The 13,160-nt window shown below is 39.1% G+C and overlaps 1 protein-coding gene across 1 annotated transcript in view; it reads right to left on the reverse strand.

The window, feature by feature from the left end:
- Positions 1–2,481: 2,481 nt before the first annotated feature.
- Positions 2,482–13,160, reverse strand: part of slc9a8 (solute carrier family 9 member 8) — a 16,702-nt gene continuing 6,023 nt past the window's right edge. The window contains 12 exon segments of the mRNA XM_035657204.1: positions 2,482–3,720; positions 4,267–4,413; positions 5,140–5,360; positions 5,955–6,066; positions 6,180–6,262; positions 6,358–6,474; positions 6,552–6,657; positions 6,775–6,916; positions 8,643–8,786; positions 9,588–9,622; positions 9,848–9,949; positions 10,579–10,662. Of these exon segments, the coding sequence (XP_035513097.1) occupies positions 3,607–3,720; positions 4,267–4,413; positions 5,140–5,360; positions 5,955–6,066; positions 6,180–6,262; positions 6,358–6,474; positions 6,552–6,657; positions 6,775–6,916; positions 8,643–8,786; positions 9,588–9,622; positions 9,848–9,949; positions 10,579–10,662 (1,407 nt within the window). The 3' untranslated portion in view covers positions 2,482–3,606.

The following is a 13,160-nucleotide window of genomic DNA, read 5'->3' on the forward strand; positions in this document are numbered from 1 at the left end:
CTCTGGTTGGGTTAGAGTTATGGGGTGACCCTTTTTACCACATGCAATGTATATAGGTGACTAAGTAAAACATACAAATGTCAAAGAGAATAAATAAATTGTATGAACAGGCGAGCAACTGAGTGAATAGACCTATTCTGCTTTTGAAAAACACTGAAAAACAGTTTACTTCTTGATTAAATGTTTGCATACTGTGAGTCTGCATTTACTATAGTCAATAGTTTATTAATATTAATATATTACTGTGTTGTAGTTCTGTGCCAACCCTTAGCTAGAGTGGACAGAGAGCTGTTTTTTTCTTTCCTTAGTCTTCATGCTGCTGCAACAGAAATTTCATAGGGTGGAAGTGCAAAACTACCACAGTATATTCATGTGTGACTACAAACGAAAAGCTAAATGAATGCTCATCTTTAGGGATGAAGCCCATAGAGGGGAAATAGTCTATAGATGTTTACTGCAACTGATCAATAGCTTCTGATTTAACAGAAGAGTTATATATCCCTGATTGAAGGAATGCTAATCAATTAAATCCCTGCTGTAGACCACAGCCCTGAACTACAACATCCACATCTGCATGTGCATGTAGATAATCAGAAACCTTCAACGTGCCACTGTGAGATATTAATTATCAACCGTGCAAACCAGGATAGTATTTACATTTTCTATTTATTCAAACAACATAATTTAATTTGCCATTTGGCAGAGGATCCGGCTGGATTCACTCACTGTGCGCTTCTTAATCTTTCATCTAATCTCTAAAAGAACATTTCAAGTTGTAAAACAAGCAATGATATCTTATTACACTACAGTATAAAAATGATTTATAAAGAAATATTTGTTTTAAATGTGTATTATTAGCTGGTTATTATTAGAAACTCCAGATGTGCAGACCACACAGGGTGAAGGTGTCCAAGGTGTATGTGTATTGTTTTATGGAGGTACCACATCGTATAAACTTACAAATAATACAGTGAATGAAGGCTGAGCTACAAGGCCCAGTGGCTCAGTTCACTATACACAAAGTAGGTTGAGTTCTGTTCAGTGTGGCTGGTATTGTTTTCACCTTGTAAGCCTGTGTGTGTGTGTGTGTATGAGAGAGAGAGAGAGAGAGAGAGAGATCATGTGGTCCTTAAAACACCCTCTGTTTCAGTAACTACCACAGAAATTACTTTGCCAGATGTTTATATGTCTATGGACAGGTTTTGACAATGTGATAGTGTCACAACCTTGCAACATGCAGTCACAGAACTGTACAGGTGTGTAGATGACTTCAAAATTAAGTAAGGAACGAGACATTGGCCCCCACACTTTACAACCCTTGGCCCACAGTAGTTTTAATCCACACATAATTATTCAATTTTTTGGTGGTATCACATACAAACTCCTGCCCTGGAACTGGTATATCAGTACTGTCTTTTTCAGTCAGAAGTGAAGGAGGTAATATCTCTGCTTTTGTCAGACCTGACTATGACCATGGTAACCCTGCAAGAATAGTCAGGCACATTGAATAAATATGGTACAGTTCACATGTTTCGGCAAATGTCATGTGTTTCACTGTGCCATACACATCCCATTGCAACATGGTCTCTAGTTTGTAAATATCATCATTGTAAGTGGAGAACATGACTGGAAATTGTAATTTACTCCTTTTCCCCTCGTATACTATTATATGCATTTCAACCACTTTCAGTGGAATTATATATAATGCACAGTGGAGGAGTCATTGGGTATAATTGGGTAAAATATGAATAAAGAAGCCATCCACTGTGGGATTATTAATTTTTCATGGACCAAAGCCGTGGATTTAGACGCCCCCTACTGGCTGTACATTCTTATTACAAAAATACATTTTAAATTACAGATAACAGTGTAACAGTCTATAAATAGCAACTGCACTAATTGAATTTTTCTATCATCTGATGTTCAGATTAAAAAAACGTGTTTACATATCATCCAGAGTGGTAAAGCATGCATTACAGTCTACTCACCTTACATAGACATGCTTTGCTTGTGGAGCCACTGCCAACATTAATTACACTACTGACTTGGACACTGTGATTTCTTCCTTCAGTTTAACAGTCACCTCCTCGTACGCTTATGAGATCCCATGAGACAATTCAGGGATATGTCAGCCTGCTGTTCCTCAGGGTTGGACACGAGAGCTTTACCTGTAGGTAACAGGATATTGTCCCCAGCATGACAACACATTAACCTTTTTACGTAATCTAATTACTCCGAGGACTGGTCTGGCACCCTGTCTTAGCCTGACACATAATAATTTCCCATTTTACAATCTAAAGACTAATTAGCACATGCTGCTTATGGAATTAGTAGGTGGAACTCTATTGGTAAAATGGGATTATCATTTTGTATTTCACCATTTTCTCTCAATACTTAAGTGCTTTTGTAAATTTTTAACAAGGCATTTGTAAAAATAGGCAAATATGTAGTTATCCCATTAAAGTAGAATTCAATACAACATATAGGATGTCAATGTTTTATTATAGATTTTTTTTCTCTAATTCTGCAGTGCTCATAGAGCTAGTATAAAAGCCTTTATCCCACAAACATCACATAAACATTTGATAAATAAATAAAAAACAAAAACATAAACATTCACAAGACATTATTTCCAGTTACCCACACATTCATTGGTGCCCATCTTCATTAGAAATCCACAGTGAAAATCACAACAGCAATATTTCAAGTTCTACTTCATACACAATATAGAAGCATGAGAATGAATATAGACCAGAAACGTTCATGTAGGGAAACCAAACTGGAACCATACTTGGAAAGAAAAGCAATTTCCAATTTTCTGGAGCATTCTCCTTTAAGCTAAGCTTTAAGGTTACACGTGCCACTTTTAACTCTCCTGCATTTCTCTTTGTTGCGTTGTTGCTGGAGGGTGTAGTGGTAGATAATGCATCACTTCTAGCATTTATTATTCATTACATATGTATGAATATATGTGTTAACTCAGAATCATTAATGCATACAAATGTGAAGAATTAGAAAATTAAATCGAGTTAAACAGGAAGTTATTCGAAGCAAACCACCTATGGCTTACAAAATCCACTTTAAAAATTGAGCCTTTATTAACATTATGTTGTTTCCTTCCCTTGACACAAAGTAAAGTTGCCAGCAGAGCTTAAAGAAGCTAGCGTCACGTACAGTAGCAGTGAACGGATACAAAAGTAAAGAGAAAAAGTGAAAATGTGCAGTATGTGTAGTATTGCTTTACATAGAAAACTTCCCTCTCAGCTTCCTTGCAGTCTTCCCTTCAAAACTGTTACAAAAGAAATGCCTGGGAAAAGATTTCTTTAGCAAGTAACAATATGGCATTCATATAAGGGACATCATTTTCAAGTCCAGTTTTACTGGCACTTTTCACACCCACCTTGTATTCTAAAAATGCACTGTGGGCACCGACTGAGACTCTTCTGTCACATAAATTTGGAGGCAGGTGAACAAACGAGAAGTGCATGTGACTGACACTGAAAAGAGTTCTTGTCTTCTCTTACACACACACACACACACACACACACCCTCAGCCCAGGACACACAATGTCCATTCATTGTTTTCATATAAACTGTGTGTTCAGTTCACAGAAGTTCTGCTTCATCTTCATCATCTTCAGAGCCCGAGGGCCCCTGCCGGACTTCTTCGTACCACTTGTTGGTCAGGGTCTTCATCTGGATCCGGCCATGTAACAGGTCCTGTGACACACACACACACACGTAAGACTGCTTACACTGAATGCTCACATTTAGAGCAGACTAGTTGTAACAAAGGTAGAAATGGCAAATGTATTATAGTAAAAATAGATTACTGGCTCAAAAATTTACTTGAGTAGTACAGTTTAAAAAAAAAAAAGTAACATGAAAGTACTCGTTCCTTACATTTTTTTATTCATCTTTTACTAACCAACCCTGCTTATCTTCAGTAGCAACAAACACAATTTGGCGAGGCTCTCTTTTTTGTGTCACCATAATGTGTTAGTTTAGTGAGGTATATACTAAACCTACAGTATACTAAATGCCATGTGTTTCCATTATAGGGGATAGCCACACCACACTGGCCTGCTGTAGTCCTGCAGATATAGATATATTCAGTGCTACTCTTCAGAGGATCAGTTTTTGAAACTGAAACAGTCCCACTGAGCAGAAAAAAGCAGCGAGCATACTGTGATTTGTAACCAGCACACCCTCAACACATCATCAAGGCTGGGTGCGACAATTTTTGTCTCTCTCACTCTCTCTTACCTCTTGGGTGAGCCTGCGAGTGAAGAAGGGGTTAAGGTATTTAGCATCAAGCCACATAAAACCCTTCAGATCTTGTCTATGGTAGATCTGAGCCTCGTACTCCTCCTCTGTCAGTTCTGATAGGTGCTCTGACTCAATGGTATTACCCTGGAGAGAAAAGAGAAGAAAAAAAAGGGAGTCAGATAAATAGAAAGAAAGAAATGAAAGGAGAGGGGCCAACAGATGAAGCCGATGTGAAATGGAGATGGAGGAGAGGAAGGTGAGGGTGGTGGAGTCAAGATTAAGGACAGAGGGACCAGGGATGAGGGAGAAAGCAGCAGAGGGAGCGAAGAGAGGGAATTACATCAAAGAGGGCATGAGAGCTGTGAGGAAAAAATGGAAGGTTGATAGATCTAGTTGCTCGTACCCTAGGGTGTAGCACTAATCTTTGGAAGACATCACACATGCAAATACTGTACACACAAGTCACGCAAACACACCACTACACATCACTGGAGACCTCAATGGTAGGATGTACCTGTTATCTAGAGTTAGAGCTAAGGCTGAAATATTGGACAGAATAGCTTGTATTCTGGTGTGTCCGGGAAAATGTGTAAATGTCAGTTGTTAGGGTTTATATGTGCTTGTCCGAGTTTTACGGTTTCTGTGCATCTCTGTGATGAGTGGTTTTCTTCCCGCTGATTCAGTGTCCTTCACACAAACCACAAACAGCCCTTTGATGTTTTGCCCTCTGAAGAGAGAACAGTAAGAGCCTGATAGCAAATGAGAGGATGGCACAGCTAGTATCAATGCAGTCAACAAACAGTGTGTGTGTGTGTGTGTATGTGTGTGTGTGTACGGATCAAAGTGAAATCTACGTGCTTCATCCATTACCATTTTCTCTGTCTTGCTGAGATTGATGTCTTTCTTGTTCTTACGCCGCGACTTGTTTTCCTCAATGTCCATGAGGCGAATGAGCGGCATGGTCCCACCCCCCATGAGGAGGATGGTGAAGAGTACGATGATGATGGTGGTGGTGCCAATTAGCTGCCGTTTCTCAATGGGCTCCAGGCCCAGATGAAGGCTCAACGCATAGGGAATCGCCCCTCGCAAACCTATCAGACAAAATCAAAGGAATGGGACTGTGAAATGGCTACATGAGAACACGTACTTGAAAAACGATGTTTCTCTTCAGAAACAAAGCTTTTTTGCTGGAACATGTAAGCTTATGACAGAAATAGTCTACGGTGATCAGAAAAGAGAAGCGTGGATTTGGATTAAGCAAGATTGACCGGGCCAGCGGACCGGTATACGAGCCATGCTGGCCCATCAATTATTTTTCTATTAATTAATTGTTTGTCTATCATCTATAAAATGAATATTAGAAAACTACCTATTTTACTTTCCCAGAGCACAAAGATAAGGTGAGATTCAAGTTATTCTTATCCAACCAGCTGTCCAAATCCCAAAGTTATCACTACTATATATACTAAAGAAGCTGCAATGGAAGTTTGAAAAATAACACAAACAATCACAATCAATTTCTTTTCCATTGATGAATCAATTAATCAACTTCTTTTTTCAGCTGTAGTTGTTATTTGCACCCACCCAAAGACACACACATTATGTTATATATGTATATTTTAGGATAAATGATCATGATCATATTACTATTCTCATTAGTCAAAAGGTTCACTGTATCATCTCACCACTAAACCACATGATGAACATCATTTTGGGTGTAATCTTGTGGTCTCTGAAGAAGTTCAGCAGGAAGGAAAGAGGGAAGATGTTCACTGCTCGGCCAAGAAGAACCAGGACCTACGTAGAGAACAACAGCTATCACGTGACAGTCATGGAAATGAAAAGGACTGAATCCAAATTAGGTTAAATCAACATCAATATTCAGATAGCATTAAAAAATAAAAACTTACAATGCACCAGATGACGAAGGATATTTCAAAGTTATGAGGGAAGCTGAAGATGGAGAGACCGAGGAAGGCAAACACACATGTCTCTGGAGAGAGAGAATTTGGAAAAAAATGTTGAGAACTTATTTAAAAAGGAAAACAAAAGAGGGATTGGGGGGAAAAAAAGAGGGGATTCACTGACCACACATGAAGGCCATTGTGCGCAGGGTCTGCTGCATGAGGATCTGGGTGACAGGAGACAAGTTGTGATGGGTGTAGTGAGACATCACAATTCCCGCAAACAGGATGGACATTATTCCTGTGGGTGGAGAGAAGGCATGGCATAAAAAAAAGGCCTAAAAAGTTAAACTTAAATGTGCCTGTGTGTGCACACACCTGACAGTTTGATGCCTTCGGCCAGACCATAGGGAAGGTACGCAAAGATTATCATCATGCCAAACTCCAGTGAAGGAGTCTTCCTCAGATCGAAGTGTTTTAGAAACTAATCAATCAGTTAGGGAATTTAAATATGATGAAAGACACACACAGACGCACACATACACATACACACACACACAGGAGATCAAATTTCGCTCACACACACATTTAGTCTGGATACAAGAGCTGAGATGAGTCCAGTGAGGGTTCCCAGGGCAGCAGAACCAAAAAACATTTTAAGGAAATATCCCAGCGCTTGCAAAAAAGTCTCCCAGCCAGTTACCATGGAGTTGTCTGAGCGCGAAAAGCACCCCTCCGCTGTGCTGAAAGACAAAAGAAAAAAAGAGGAAATGACAAATGAAAGCACAATATTTAAACACATTCTTTGTTGTAATACCTCTATCTGACCCTAGAGGGCAGAAATACTCTACCACTGAATCCCACAAAGTATGAAAGTTTATGGGTGTGTGTGTGTGTGGGTGTGTGTGTATTAGAGTGTATGCAGAGTTTTCTAAACAAAGGTCAGCTCTATTGTACCACCCCAACAACTTAACAGCAACACTAAAACAACAATAAATAAACTATAATGACACATCATGACTTTACAACATCTTTGATATGCTTCTTGGCAAACAAAGCTGTCAGTACTGATCTACCAAACTCTCCCACCTCATATATTCTTTGGACTTTTACCTTAGATGGGTGAAAATAATTAATCACCATGGTTGCATAAAAAATAAATAAATTGCATTTTGGATATTTTATCGTTACTGATGTAGTAAGAACACAGACACTGAATTTTATTGTGCAATTTAAATCCTTCTTATAATAACAGTTATCCAGAACAGTCAGACAACACAGTATAGATAATAATGTAATTTCTAATTAACAAGCCCCCAAGCAAAGGCATTAGGCTGTTGTATATGACTGGGCAAACTGTAAAACAGCTTTCCAAGAAAACCAGTCTGTGAGGTGCTAACAACAAGCAAACTGCCAGGGCTGTTCAGCTATCTATTATTCATGCATTCTACGGCAGCATGCAGACACTTGAGATCACTTTGCACATTTAGCTGGTTGTGAGTAGGAGAGATAAGGCAACAATAAAGTGAGTACAGAGACAGCGGATAGGATGATAGCAATGGGTACAAACAAGGCAATCCTGCCAGCTGTCTGTTTCTGTCAAACTTGTCTGTCAAGATTTTGTTGGTGTGTGTTGTCACTAGTTTGTGGACACTGGGTGGTCTTGATAAACAATTCTGAGAGAGTGATAGTGTCCCCTATGTCTACAGCTGTGACACTTGTACAAAACATATGGGCATCAGAGGAACCGTTTTTTGTCCTCATTATTAGAAATCTGGGTTCTGGGTTGACACAGATAGTTAAAAAAATCCGACAAGTGAATGTCACGAATGTTCATTCATCAGATCACACTTGTGAGGACCAGCTTTTGACTTCACACTAAGCGGATGCTGAAATGTACCCACATCCTCTCTGCATTAAAAACCAAGGGTTTACCACAGAGTGCATGTCTGACGTGATAAAATAGGTCACTGGTTCTATTTTCCTACCTGCTTCATGTCACAGTGTGGAGGTTCAACGGTTGGAAGATGCCTGACTACACCCTGGATGACATTTACACGACTGAGCAAACTCTGAGGAGAATGTCCTCACAGAAGCAGGTGATAAAATGACTTTTGGGTAAAGTGAAATGTAAATACTATGGTTGTATAATCTTTAGAACAGAGCTAAGAAATGTTAGTATATTGGGTCCTCACAGATGCCTCTTAGCCTTGTTCCAGAAATTGACATCTAAAAGAGACATCACAGTCAGAGTGTGCATGTACTTATGATTTCCGGGTGTGTTTCTCTGTGTGCAACATCTGGACAGTAGTGGTACTGTATGTCTGAGCCTTTCATAACATCTGCGGACTTTGTGCACGTCGTCCTTAGGGTTGCCGGTGGTGAAGACATCATGCATGGACAAATGTAAATGTGGCAATGTATGCCCTGGAGAATAAACAAGATGCGAGAGAGTGGACGGATACTTACTTTGTGAGGACAATAGAGACAGCGTCGTTGAGGATGCTCTCACCAAACACCAGCATGTTGAGGACCGGGTCCACGTTGAGAGCGTTAAAGATGGCAATGGTAGCTACAGGGTCCACAGCTGAGATCAGTGAGCCAAAGGCAAAACTACAGCAAGGGAGTGAATATGATAACAGTTAAACGGTAAAACCTTTACAGGCATAAACATATTTAAAAGGAATTAAGGCAGGAGAGGCATCTCAAACAAACGTGTGTTTGTTGAGGAGCCACAATCCTTTACATTGTTATTCTAATAAATGCCATGTATTTTGGAGAATACATAAATCCACTCCCAGAATATTTAAAAGAAAGAAGGGAAAAAATGGGGGGGGAAAAAAATGAAAATCCATGTGGACAGAAATGGGTGGATAGATACACTGCTTGTTGGAACAAAAAAATCCAGGAAAGAAAAAAGATGGAATAGCTACAGTTTGGGACTTTCCCTGCCAAAATCTAATAAATGCTTTCTTGGCTGACTTCCTGAATTCCCCCTGTATGTCATTAAAATCTGTTAAGCTGTTTCTTCTGAGTTATCCTGCTACAAACACAAGCACACAAACACAAAGACACATGGGACTGAAAGTATATCTTGCTTGGTGAAGTAAATTAATAAGCAAACCCACTGCTTGAACGCAAGACACACACACTCATGATGACTTGTGAACAATAACGAAACACACTTGTGAACAACCCCTGTCTTCTCTTAAAAAAACCCATGGGTGTGAAGTAGCATCCTGCTTATGTATCAGTCACCTCTGGTAGCTGGTTTAACTTACTGTCTCGAAGTCACAAATACTTGTGACTTTCACGAGCTTGGTTCTTTCACACATTAAGGTCAGAACTTTAGAGAAATCTACTGTTACAGTGATACAGGAATGCAATAAACACATTAATGCAAGCTATACTCACCTATCAGTCATGGACATCTTATAGATCACATCGGCCTAAGGAAGAACATACCAAGACACAGACACACACATTGTAAGGAGCTGCAACAAGGGGATCTGATCATGTCTACATCTGTAAAGCAAGAGAGCGTCTGAACAATGAATAGATAATAATGCATTTGCAAAAGCACAAATGTTCTCCATAAACAACAGTTTGCACTCATTCTCTGAACAAATTGTGGCAATGTCACAGTTGTTAACAGATAGTAGTACAATCCTCACCTGCCCAAGGAAATAGATACCCCCTCCGACTATGAAGGCAGAGATAGCTGTGCCGATCACAGCAAAGAGCGTAATGGAGCCAATGTTCTGGAAGAAGTTGCCCTGAACATACATGGACACACAGCTTAAGTATTCATTGGTTTAGCAGCATGACATTTGAAGTTACATAGAGTTACATAACATGGAGCCAGCACTGAAAGGAAAAGTAGGGCAGTACAGGTACAGAGGAAATAGTCTTAACCATAACACAGAATGTATCTGAACAAGACCATTGCTTTTTAAAACCTCTATCATTAATATCATGTCAGTTATGATCATATGCACATACACATAAATGCACATAATGCACATAAATGATAAAACAGATTAGTACACATAAAGAGCAGAGCTGCTTATGCCTTTATATTTTCATATCATAGCCAGCCTGGGACATTAGAGAACTTAAAGCCTGCTCAGGTCCCTATTTATTTTGTCTTAATTTATTGTGAATTGCATTGTGCTGTATACGTAAAATAAGTTCATTAAAAGTTTAAGCAATGTTTTGCAAAGTTGCTATGATTCTTGTTACTGTAAATTCTCTAAACTGCTAGCCAAAGTATTTTATTATTTGTTACGTTTAAATGCAAATGTTTGTTTTAAGAACATCACATTCATAATGTGCCAAGCCTCATTTTCTAACTGGACGGACTTGAGCCGTGTAAATTCAGCGTCGTGTGCACACTCTGCAGTACCTTATGTAAAGAGTATCCAGATTCAAAGATGATGGGCGGCAGGAGCAAAAGGAAGAACATGTTGGGTCGGAACATTTCCTCCTCCTTTAAGAGAAGGACAGAGACAAAGTTACTTACAATACACAGTTAAAAAGCAGCAGTGGTAGGGTGAGAGACAGCTGATTCTACACTGGCTAATTGTAACAATTTGTAACCAACTAACTGGAGCTGGGAGTAGCATAACAATTCAGAAACACTCAGTACAGTGAACAGGAATCATTTTTAAATGAACAATGAGTTCTTTCCAAAATGATTTGTTTGTGGACTGCGTTGATACACATTCCGTCATGTTTCGTCACCTTGAATGAGCCTACAATGGTCTCCAAACAAAACTATCCTAATGCTAATCAGTTCTGTACTGAACAAATGATGTATGTTACTGAATGATAAAACATCCGCTTGCGCAATATTACACAATGCTCAACAAATATTTCCTATAATTCATATGACCATGAATGTCGGTTCAGTAATGATCAGCTGACTTAATACATAGTCATCGAAGATAGGGAGATGACGAGGGAGTTCATGCCTGAGCTGTTAGTTAGTAACAGACCTTTATCCGACAAAACTAAAGAAATGTGGTTGTTGACTTCAGGATGAGAAACCCACACAAATACACGTCAGCTGCTCATCAGGGGGAATGCCTGCCTGCCTGCAAGCCAATTCATGCACTCAAACACTACTGACATGCTCTTTCTTTCACACATGCTGTAAAAGGACATGTGAATACCTAAATATGCTGTTTTATCTTTGAGTCACTCATTTATTTTCTCTCTCTCGCTCTCTCTCAAACACACACACACACACACACACACGGTATCCCAGTGACCTTAGCTCTCTGATTATTGCAGCGATATAATGAAATCATTGTTGCTTTTCAGCTAAATGGGCCAGCCTCCCAGATCAGGCGTAGGCATCATGTGCCCGTGCATTACGCTCTGGCTGCCAATGTGTCTGTGCGTGATGCACCATGTGTTCTTGTATAAGTCAGTGTGTGTGTGCTGTGGGTGTGATCCGTGTGTGTGTGAAAGAGAGTGTGTATCAGTGCATGATCTATGCTGGTAATGTAAAAGTCAATATACAGTATGCATTAGTGAATGTTCATGGAGAAGATCTATTCCTGGCCCGCTGTTGACACTGCAGTTGTGTCTGTCCGAAAGATGGAAGAGGGCCGGCACATATTTACTCCATCCAGTCAACAATCTCTCTCATTGTATTGTGGAAGCCGGTTTTGACAGCTGGTAGAGCCTTACTCGATCCCAACAACCCCACAAGCAGATGGACAAGATGACAATTACTTCCACATTTGATGAGCGTGTCCTAAAAAGTATCTATTTATTTCCATAAAAACTGTAGAGATATGAGTTGCTATAGGTTAACAACTGCTGAGAGGTGAACCAGAGCAATGTTTAAATCTACAATCTATTATTTGACATACAGGGCCAACATCTGAATACACAGTGTGACTGGTAAAATTAACTGTTAAAAATGATAGTGCTGGCAATATATCCATAATAATTTTTTATCTTTTTTTTTCTTTTTTCATTTAACCATTTATTCAGAGCTTAGACCCAAAGGAGCCTGAGGTGATTGGTGAATGAGATGAGACAATACCACAGCACATTGTTTACTTTAAGCCCATACACAGCTGTCACAATGGTAACTTTGATTCTAGTGATACATTTGTCAACACCAACCTACTACACTAGTCTGACTACAAGTTTTCTCAAAATAGGTCAGGCGTAGACAGGATGCAGGATGTAAGCTGGAGTAAAAGGCTAGTTCCTGCATACTTTGTCTTATTATGCATTCAAATCTCAGGAAAAGTAGTCCAACAAGGAGTGCTTCCAGGTTACCACCTTCGCTTGACTTTTATCTCTGGCACAATTCTATCCCTTAAGGCAGGTGAAAGGTCAGGAATGTATATTAACATCTGACACGGAAGAAGGTATGCCATGCGTGCACTACTATCTGACATCTACAGCTGAAATTTGGCATGCATTCATGCAAGCACATGTTTCATTGCCACTTAAAGGGATGTCTACTAGAGTGACTGAACAAGCACACACCGACTTTGCATACACATGTATACACAGATTTACATAGGTAGATGTAAGCAAGCTTTGCATTATTTCTAGGTAAGATTCTAATAGGGCTACAAAAGTTTACAAAAGGTTACAATTATTATCAATTTAATTCAAAGGGGCTTTCTTGGCATCGGAATCAAATATTTACATTGCCAAAGCAAGTGTGAAATATATAAATATGATAATATAGGCTACACATAAGTAAAAATATAACTTAATATAAAATAGTAAAAAATGAAGACTTGTAATAGAAATACAAAGTGAGAACTATTGCATAACAAAAAAAAAGGTTTAATGAGTATACATGTGTGTAGGTTTATTTTATTACGAATATTAATAATATAAAAAGTCTTTTTCGACTAAAAATGGCCATTTACAATTTTACAACGCATAAGGCTTTAAGTTAAGACAGTCAAAGATGGCTCTTTTAGTTCATTTGTAATAACTGCCGTTGGT

The sequence above is a fragment of the Morone saxatilis genome, unplaced genomic scaffold (assembly GCF_004916995.1).
Source record: "Morone saxatilis isolate NCDOM2014 unplaced genomic scaffold, NCSU_SB_2.0 Contig15, whole genome shotgun sequence".
Taxonomy (NCBI): domain Eukaryota; kingdom Metazoa; phylum Chordata; class Actinopteri; family Moronidae; genus Morone; species Morone saxatilis.